The sequence below is a fragment of the Nicotiana tomentosiformis genome, chromosome 9 (assembly GCF_000390325.3).
Source record: "Nicotiana tomentosiformis chromosome 9, ASM39032v3, whole genome shotgun sequence".
NCBI classification, from domain to species: domain Eukaryota; kingdom Viridiplantae; phylum Streptophyta; class Magnoliopsida; order Solanales; family Solanaceae; genus Nicotiana; species Nicotiana tomentosiformis.
Window position 1 is genome coordinate 48,530,519 of NC_090820.1, and position 11,163 is coordinate 48,541,681.

The 11,163-nt window shown below is 42.0% G+C and overlaps 1 protein-coding gene across 1 annotated transcript; it reads left to right on the plus strand.

Annotated features, from left to right (window-relative positions):
- The first annotated feature begins 544 nt into the window (after positions 1–544).
- On the plus strand, positions 545–964 carry LOC138898743 (uncharacterized mitochondrial protein AtMg00860-like). Its single transcript, XM_070184839.1, has one exon. The coding sequence runs from the start codon at positions 545–547 to the stop codon at positions 962–964; it is 420 nt and encodes a 139-aa protein (XP_070040940.1).
- The last annotated feature ends 10,199 nt before the right edge of the window (positions 965–11,163 follow it).

The window sequence follows — 11,163 nt, forward strand, 5'->3', positions numbered from 1 at the left end:
CATTTGACCTAGTGTCTCGCCCTAGGGTGAACCAGTGTTGTTTGTGAAGAAGAATGATGGTTTGATGAGGATGTGTATAGATTATCGGTAGTTTAACAAAGTCACTATCAAGAACAAGTATCCGTTGCCGAGGATTGATGACTTATTTGATCAGCTTCGAGGTACTAAAAGTGTTTTCGAAGATTGATTTGAGATCTGGATACCATCAGCCGAGGATTAGGGCATCGAATGTACCTAAGACAACCTTTTGGACTCGGTATAGTCATTAGGAGTTCCTAGTGATGTCATTTGGCTTGACAAATGCCCCAACATCATTTATGGATTTGATGAACTGGGTATTGAAGTCCTATTTGGATTCTTTTGTTATAGTCTTTATTGATGATATTTTAGTTTACTCCCTCAATCGAGAGGAGCATGAGAAACATCTTCGGGTTGTACTTCAAACCTTGAGGGATAGTCAGTTATATGCCAATTTTTCAAAGTGTGAGTTTTGTTTTATTCAATTGCCTTTTTGGGCCATGTTGTATCTTCCAAGGGCATAAAGATGGATCCTAAGAAGATTAAGGGAGTTCAGAATTGGCCTAGACCTACTTCAGCTACCGAGATTCGGAGCTTTGTGGGTTTAGTGGGTTATTATCACCAATTCGTGGAGGAGTTTTCATCTGTCTCAGCCCCATTGACCAAGTTGACTCAGAAGGGTGCTCTTTTCAGATGGTCCGATGAGTGTGAGTTGAGATTTCAGAAGCTCAAGACTGCTTTGACCACAATATCAATTCTAGTTTTGTCATCAGCATCAGGTTCGTATAAAGTTTATTGTGATGCTTCACGGATTGAAATCGGGTGTGTCTTGATGATGGAGGGTAGGGTGATCGCTTATGCTTCACGTCAGCTGAAGCCCCATAAGAAGAGCTACCTAGTTCATTATTTAGAGTTGCCAGCCATTGTTCACACATTGAAGATTTGAAGGCATTATCTCTACGACGTGAGTCTACTACACTTATTTAAGCAATTGGATAAAAACTTGAGGCAGCGGAGGTGGTTAGAGTTGTTAAAAGTATGATATCACCATTTTAAACTATCCTGGGAAGGCTAATGTGGTGGCCGATGCCTTGAGCAAAAAGGCTGAGAGTATGGGTAGCCTTGCATATATTCCAGTTGGTCAGAGACCGCTAGCATTAGATGTTCAGGAGTTGGCCAATCGGTTCGTTAGGTTAGATGTTTCGGGGCCTAGCCGGGTTCTGGCTTGCACGGTTTCTCTGTCTTCTTTGTATGAGCACATCAGTGAGCGTCAGTATGACGGCCCCCATTTGCTTATCCTTAAGGACATGGTAGAGGACGGTGTTTCCATTTGTGATTTTGTACTTGCCATTCTTATGATATTTCTCCTTTTGCATGCCCCTTCCCAGTTAATGTTTTAATTTCCATACTTGTTATTTTGTTGCTCTGTGTATATATCCGTACAAGTTTCAAGTAGGTGTCTTGTCATAGCCTCGTCACTACCTCGTCGAGGTTAGGCTCGACACTTATGGAGTACATTGGGTTGGTTGTATTCACGCTACACTTCTACACTTCTTATACACATACTGGTGTTGATCCCAGCGGTGTCTAGTGGTGTTCTGCTCTAATTCAACCATATTTGGAGACTTGAGGTATATCTAGACGGCGTCCGTAGCCCTGAAGTCTCCTTCTTTCTCCATTTTATTGTTTATCTAGTCTCATACAGTTGTACTTTGTTTCAGACCATATATATAGTACTCTAGTTGCTCATGTACTTGTGACTCCGGATTTCTGGGAGTAGTTAGCATTGCATTACATCTATTAACACTGTGTTAAATTCTGAATTTATTTACCATTAAATATCATTACTCGGTGTTAATTGTTCAAAACTAGATAATTGGTTTAATAACGTTGGATTTCCTAGCAAGTAGATGTTAGGCGCTATCATGGTCCCGAGGTTGGAAATTCCGGGTTGTGACAAGTTCGTATTAAAGCACTAGGTTGCTTAGGTATCACGAGTCATGAGAAGACTTAGTAGAGTCTGGAGGATCGGTACAAAGACTTTTGTACTTATCTGCTAGAGGCTATGGAGCTTTAGGAACATTTCACTTCTTTATTTCCCTATGTTGCAATTTTATTCTATCATTGATGTCCGAATCATTCCATTCTTGTTCTCTCGCAGATGGTGAGAACACGCACAACATCTACAGCCAAGCAGGTGTCAGATCCCCTTCTTGTAGCCACTACCAGGGGTAGAGGTCATGGCCGAGGCAGAGGCAGAGCTCAACCTAGAGCACATGTAGCAACATCTATTTCGGAGCCTCAGATCGAGCAGGAGAAGGATGCTCTTGTTCAGACTATGCCAGTTAGACCAGCTCAAGTTCTGGAGGGGTTTATTCCTACCCCAGTACTTCAGGACACTCTAGTCTTCTTGGTGGGCCTTATGGAGAGCGTGGCCCAGACCACTGCATTTCTGGTGGCACCAACTGTCTCTCAGGCTGGGGGAGGAGCATAGACTCCCGCTACTCAATCACCAGAGAACATAGCTCATAGATATCAGACTCCGACAGTACCGCCAGTTGGACTGGCTCAACCGATTATTTCTACACATACCGGGGAGAGGCTCACGATGTCTTCTGATGGATTGATGTGATTGGACAAGTTCACAAAGCTCTTTCCTATTCATTTTGCTGGTGCACCTTTAGAGGACCCACAGGATTATTTGGACTGTTGCCTTGAGGTGATGCATAAAATAGGTATTGTGGAGTCCACTGGAGTTGCCTTTGCAGTATTTCAGATGACCGGTTCACCCAAGAGATGGTGGGAGGATTATATGCGGAGCAGACCAGCAGGTTCACCGCAACACAATTGGGATCAATTTTCGCAGTTGTTTCCGGAGAAGATTATTCTTATCACTTTGAGTAAGGAGTACCGCATGCAGTGTGAGTGCCTTCAGTAGGGTAGCATGACTGTTACCCAGTATGAGACTCGATTGGTGGATCTAGCTTGCCATGCAGTTATCTTACTCCTTACTGAGAGGGAGAGAATGAGGAGATTCATTGATAGGCTTACTTTTGGTATCAAGATGTAGATGGCCAAGGAGACTGGGCATGATATTTCTTTCCAGCGGGCCGTAGAGATTTCTAGATGGAACGAGATGATTAGTGGTCAAGGTAGAGAGGCAGTATCTGAGAAGATGCCTCTTTATTTTGGTGGTTTCAGTAGTGCCTCGTCTAGAGGCAGGGGTTCATTTTGTGGGGGATATCCTCCCAGGACGATTCAGTCAGCGCTTCGGGCATCCCATACTACTTCATGTAGTCGCGGTTCTTATGGATCTCTTTATGAGCAACTAGCCTAAAGTGCACCTTCAGCTCCTATTAGTCTCTAACCCAGAGTTATCAAGTGGTTATCCAGGTCGACATGGCTAGTTCCAGAGTGTCATAGAAGCCGGTCACATAGCAGCATGCCATATCAAGATTCTCGTGCCATGGTTCCGGCTCCGGTTTCTCCACCGCCCGCTCAGTCAGCTAGAGGTGGGGGTCAGGCTGCTAAAGGTGGAGGTCAGGCTATTTGAGGTGAGAGTCTGGCCATTAGAGGTGAAGGCCATCTAGCTAGAGGCTGTTCGATAGGCGAAGGTCAGAGTGGTGGGGCCCAACCTAATTTTTATGCAATTCCAGTTAGACTTGAGGCAGAGTCATCTGACGCTGTCATCACAGGTATTGTTCCAGTTTGCCATAGAGATGCCTCAGTCTTATTTGATTGAGGCTCTACTTATTCATATGTGTCATCCTATTTTACTTCAAATCTGGTTATGCCTCGTGATTCTTTGAGTGCTCCGGTCTATGTGTCCATGCCTTGGGAAGATTCTATTGTTATAGATCATGTTTATCACTCGTGTGTGGTTTCTATCGGGAGCTGTGAGACTAGGGTAGACCTTCTACTTCTTGATATGGTGGACTTTGATGTTTTCTTTGTATGGCTTGGCTGTTACCTTACCATGCTATTTTGGATTGTCACGCCAAGATAGTGACCATAGCCATGTCCGGGTTGCCTCAATTAGAGTGGACTGGGACTCCTGACCATTCTACGAGCAAAGTTATTTCTCATGTGAAGGCCTATCATATGGTCGAGAAGGGATATCTAGCATATTTGGCGTATATTCATGATCCTAGTGAGGAGGTTCTTTTCATGGATTCAGTACTAGTTGTGTGCGAGTTTCTAGAGGTGTTTTCTGTGGATTTTCCGCGAATGCCACCCGACAGATATATCGACTTCTGTATTGACTTGGCTTCGGACACTCAGCCCATTTCTATTCCACCATACCATATGGCCCCAACTGAGTTAAATGAATTGAAGGAGCAATTGCGGGATTTGCTTGACAAGGGATTCATTAGACCTAGTGTCTCGCCCTAGGGTGCACCAGTGTTGTTTGTGAAGAAGAAAGATGGTTCGATAAGGATGTGCATAGATTATCGGCAGTTGAACAAAGTCACTATCAGGAACAAGTATCTGTTGTCGAGGATTGATGACTTATTTGATCAGCTTCAGGGTGCCAAAGTGTTTTCGAAGATAGATTTGAGATCTGGCTACCATCAGTTGAATATTAAGGCATCAGATGTCCCTAAGACAACTTTTCAAATTCGGTATGGTCATTATGAGTTCCTAGTGATGTCATTTGGCTTGACGAATGCCCCAACAACACTTATGGATTTGATGAACCGGTATTCAAGCCCTATTTGGATTCTTTTGTGATCGTCTTCGTTGATGATATTTTGGTTTACTCCCGCAATTGAAAGGAGCATGAGCAGCATCTTTGGGTTGTACTTAAGACCTAGAGGGAGAGTCAGTTATATGCCAAGTTTTCAAAGTGTGAGTTTTGGTTGGATTCGGTTGCCTTTTTGGGCAATGTTGTATCTTCCAAGGGCATAAAGGTGGATCCTAAGAAGATTGCGGTAGTTTAGAACTGGCCTAAGACCTACTTCAGCTACAGAGATTCAGAGCTTCTAGGGTTTGGCGGGTTTTTATCGCCGGTTCTTGGAGGGGTTTTCATCTATCTCAGCCCCATTGACCAAGTTGACCCAGAAGGGTGCTCTTTTCAGATGGTCTGATGAGTGTGAGTTGTGCTTTTAGAAAATCAAGACTGTTTTGACCACAACTCCAGTTCTAGTTTTGCCATCATCATCGGGTTTGTATGTAGTTTATATTGATGCTTCATAGATTGTCATCGGGTGTGTCTTGATGTAAGAGGGTTAGGTGATTCACATATGCTTCACGTTAGCTGAAGGCCCATGAGAAGAAATACCAAGTTCATGATTTAGAGTTGACATCCATTGTTCATGCATCTAAGATTTGGAGGCCTCATCTCTATGGCATGTCGTGTGAGGTATTCACAGATCATCAAAGTCTACAACACTTATTTAAGCGAAAGGATCTAACCTCGAGGCAGCGGAGGTGGTTCGAGCTGTTATTAGACTATGATATCACCATTTTGTACTATCTTGGGAAGGTCAATGTGGTGGCCTATACCTTGAGCAGAAAGGCTGAGAGTATGGGTAGCCTTGCATATATTCTAGTTGGTGAGAGACCACTGGAGTTAGATGTTCACGCGTTAGCCAATCAGCTAGTGAGGTTAGATATTTTGGAGTCTAGGCGGGTTATTACTTGCATGGTGTCTCGGTCGTCTTTGCATGAGCGTATCAGAGAGCATCAGTATGACGTCCCCCACTTGCTTGTCCTTAAGGACACGGTGCAGTACGATGGTGTCAAGGAGGTTTCCATTGGAGATGATGGGGTGTTACGGATGCAGGGTCGGATTTGTGTGCCCAATATGGATGGGTTGCTTGAGTTGATTCTTAAGAAGGCCCACAGTTCGCGGTATTCCATTCATCCGAGTGCCGCAATGATGTATCAGGATTTGAGGCAACACTATTGGTGGAGACGAATGAAGAAAGATATAGTGGGGTATGTGTCTCGGTGTTTGAACTGTCAGCATGTGACGTATGAGCACCAAAGACCGGGTGGTTTGCTTCAGAGACTTGAGATTCCCGAGTGGAAGTGGGAGGTATTACCATGGATTTCGTTGATGGGCTCCCGTGGACTTTGAAGATATTCGATGCAGTGTGGGTTAGTGAATAGATTGACTAAGTCTGCACATTTCATTCTGGTTGTGACTATCTATTCTTCACAGCAGCTGGCTAAGATCTATATCTGTGTGATTGTTCATCTCCACGGCATTTCGGTGTGATCGAGGCAAACAGTTCACATCGCACTTCTGGAGAGCTATGCAGTATGAGTTGGGTATGCGGGTTGAGTTGAGTAGAGCATTCCACCCTCATACGGATGGGCAGTCCGAGCGCACCATTCAGATCTTGGAGGACATGCTGCGCGCTTGTGTTAAGGATTTCGGGGGTTCTTGGGATCATTTCTTACCTCTTGCAAAGTTTGCCTACAACAAAAACTACCAATCGAGTATTCAGATGGCTCCTTATGAGGCTTTATATGGGAAGCGGTGTCGTTCCCCAGTTGGTTGGTTTGAGCCGGGAGAGGCAAGGTTGTTGGACACTGATTTGGTTCGGGATGCCTTGGAGAAAGTCAAGTTGATTCAGGATAGGCTTCGTGTCACGACCCAATATCCCTCCTTAGGAGTCGCAATGTCACCTAGTCTCTAAGACTAGGTAAGCCTAACACTTACTGAATTTATAACAGATTTTAATCAATCGACTATTAAGCATGAAACAAAACATTCTATATAAAGCCAACGATCCACAAAAGATACATATCACCCAAAACCGGTATTACAAGTCATAAGCGCTACTGAGTTTACTAGAAAATCTCTAAGTACGACTATTTCGGAATAGAAATAACCAGTACAAAGTAAAATTTCAGAAGGTGACTTCGAGGCCTGTGAACGCGACGACATGTATACATTGAAGTCTCCACGGCAATACTCGATCATATATCTAGTGATCAACAAGCTCCGAGGTACCTGGATCTGCACAAAAATGTGCAGCAAGCGTAGCATGAGTACGCCATAGCGGTACCCAGTAAGTATTAAGACTAACCTCGGTGGAGTAGTGATGAGGAACAGTCAAGAAACCTACTAGACATAATAACCTGTACAAGTATGAATGTAAAACTAACAAGGAACAATATCAACATAAAGCTAAGCATGGTAAAAATAACAAAACAATACTTTCAATGGAAAACTAGAAACAACAATAAGCAACATGGAACAAGAGGTAATAACGCCGTAGTGTAAGCTGAATACAGCTACAGTTCGGTGAAACCAAGTAAGGGAAAACAAGTAACAACCCAATAACCAACCGTTTCGACACAAGCTTTATACAAGAATTTCCCCGAGGTACCACACCTCATAATCATATATCACGGGTCCCAAATCACGAACCCTAATCACTTGGTGTCTTGTGCCCACATTACAAATCACAACCGGATGGATAACTCACGTGCTGCACAGACAACTCATGTGCCAATACCATTAATACCTCATATCTGCACGGGCAACTCACGTTCTAAGGGAGTGACAATATCTCATAATTGCATGGATGACTCACGTGCCAATAGTATAAATATCTCATATCCACACAGACAACTAACGTGCCAACAATACAACTCTCACAAAGAAGGCAAGTATAGGAGAATACATGTAAATGATCAATACACATCAAGGTTTATCTACTTAGACTGATATAAGTGATTAATTACGGTGTATGCTTGTTCAAGAGTTCTATCACGACTAGAGTCAACAAGTAATATAAGAGACAACGAATGGCGCATAGAAGACAACACAACGAATCATAAAATGCATGACTCATACAAGGTAGGCACACCATTACACAAATATCAACAATAACAATGCCCCCAGGACATCATAAGTCATCACAAATCATCCCCGACATAGCCCCCTTGTCTCGCCACGTGCGTAACAATAAAGTAAATGTCCGCCTTGTCTCGCCACATGCACATAATAATATTTCCGTCTTGTCTCGACACATGAGAAAACCCACATATAAATAGCCCGCCTTGTCATGCTGCATGTGCAAATATCAATAATAACAATAGCACAGACAACTCATGTGCGAACAACCTGATAATCCTCTCAACAATATCATGTGTGCCAAAAACATAACAACACAATATAACAACTCGCACAACATGTGCCCATATGCCACAACATTTCCTCAAAAGAATCCCAATATCACAACCACACTGAGTACAACAATAACAATAATGACACGAGAGTACGTTCAGTAAATCAACACAAGAATTACAAAACACAAAATAATGGAAGAACGGGCTCACAATGAAAGACGTGACAAGTAATAATGGTTTCAAATAAGAATAACTCAACCATGGGAGACATAATTTGTAACAATAGTATCAAATAAGAGTAACTCAACAATAGGGGAGATAATATGTAACAATGATTCCAAATAAGAATAAGTCAACAATGGAAGAGATAACATGGTAATAAAAGAGGTAACAACTTCAATTTAGGCATATATGAGTATATTTTGCAATAAAGGGTAGAACATTAACCAATCCACTTCAAATAAGACATGTAAGGGTAAATTTAGCAACGGAGGATTTAACATGATAAGACAACTTCATTTTAATGTACATAAGAACCTAAGAGTCTATGCCAGTCAAATTTCCACATATAAGCCATGTACACACTCGTCACCTCGTGTACACGTCTTTCACGTAGTTCTAATAGTGCAAACAACCAATCCCTATGGGGTAGTTCTTCCACACAACTCAGAAATAGCTTTCCCTTTACAATTCACGTCCGCTCGGCTCAAATCTAACCAAAATTGACTCAATAACATCAAATAATGCAAGAGAAATCAATTCCAATAATTAAAGCTATGATCTTTACAAAATTTCTCAAAAGTCAACAAACGTCAACCCCAGTCCCACCTAGTCAAAACTTTAGTTTAAGGTTAGATTCCGACTACTCAAAACCCCACGAGTCCATATATGTGTTTTCTTTCAAAATCTGAGTCCAAATCGACTCCGAAACCTCAAATTTTTATTTTTTAAAATATAGACAAAGTTTTCCAAAATTTCACTTTGATTCTCTAGATTTTGATGTTAAAACTCACATATAATCATGTAAAATAGTTGGAAATTGAACAAAATCCCTTACCCAATAATTGTAGATGAAAATCCCTCTTCAAAATCGCCTCTTACCGAGTCAAGGGTCCCAAAATATGAAAATGAGACAAAAAATCTCGTCCCTAAGCTTTTTGTCCAGTCGCAGGTGTCGCAAATGCAAACCCCGCAAATGCAAAAAATGGTCCACAAAAGCGAAACCCTCATAGTCCTACTGACATCGCAAATGCAATGTTTTGTTCGCAAATGCAAACTATGGACATATCGCAATAGCGATTAAGTTTATCGCAAATGCAACTCAGCCTATCCCAACCCCCCATCGCAAAAGCAAATTTTTTGTTCGCAAATGCAAACCTAATAGAGTCCAGCCTTCATCGCAAATGCAATCCATTCCTCGCATTTGCGACAGTTGCAAATGCGAGACCTAAAGCATTTGTGCAAAACAAGCAATGCTGGAATTCCTCCAAACACTCTAATACGCGTCCGAAACTCACCTGAGCCCTCGGGGCTCAAAACTTAACATCAATACAAGTATAAAAACATAACATGAACTCGCTCGCATGATTAAATCATCATAATAACATCCGCAGCCATCATTGGACCTCCAAAACACATGAAATCAAAATGAAACTCAAGAACTTCTAAAAACCACAACCGCACGTCCGCTTCCTATCAACTCAACTCGGAATGACACCAAACTTTGCGGACAAATTTCAAATGACGAAACATACCTATTCTAAGTTCTGAAACAAAAATCAAAACACGGTAGCTATGAAGTCAACCTACGGTCAAACTTATAAAAATTTTATGCCTTACAATTGCCAACTTTCGGCAAAACAACACAAATCAACCTACGGACCTACAAATTTGATTCCGGGTATACGCCCAAGTTCAAAATCACAATACAAACCTATCGGAGTAATCAAAATACCATTTCGTGGTCGTTTTTACAAAAGTCAAATCTCGGTCAACATTTTCAGCTTCAGCTTCTAAATTGAGAATCACTCATCCAAATTCATTCCAAATCATCTGAAAATCAAATCCGACTATGCACGCAAGTCATAATACATAATATGAAGTTACTCAAGACCTCGAACCAATAAACGGAACCTTAATGCTTAAAATGATTGGTCGAGTCGTTATATTCTCCCCCTCGTAAACAAACATTCGTCCTCGAAGTGCCAAGAATCTTTCCCAAGTTATCAAATCCCTGTATGAACTCACCATGCACATACACACTGGTGATCCTACACCGCCCCAATCCACATAATCCCTAAAACATCATCTGAACAATAGATTATTCCTTCCACTCATGCAGATAAGCCTTACAATCAAATTTCCACATCTACCAAGTGCCTTATTATCACACAAAGAAACTATAAATTTCTCAACTAGCTACAACAACTCATGCATACTTCCTCAGGGTATAACCACATGACGTAACACATCATCCATATGCCGATAGCAACAACTCTGACCACAATAGCAGACCATTTCCAAGCCCGGTACTGGAAAATAGACTCATATCAACTAGAATCCTTGTTCCAAATCTTCACAACACTGAAAATAATGCAAGAAACATGCGAAACCCATAACTACTCATCCGATCAACAAGCCACATTGAATGCCACCTGGGCACATACATCGCAATCCAAATCCAACATACACAACTCAAATATGACTGAATATGGAATGAGGAACATATGAGAGAACTGTCAAACAAGCCAAACATGCACATCTCCCCACTTATACCATACTACGGATCCAATCCTCAAGGAAGAAGCAAGACACACACAACAACCACAACAAATCTTACCTTAATATGACCTCTCTGTGGCATATATCCCAGCACAAACACACCTATCCATCAAGAACACTAGGCCCCCATCCTTAACTCAGAATCACAAGTAAGGTAAACATCTCAGCAAATAAACCCTTACACTAACTCAATCTCGTAGAACCAAAACCACAACAGGTAACAACTTTCCATACCTATAGAGCACCCAAACTAGAAGTCGGGCCAAACCATCCGGA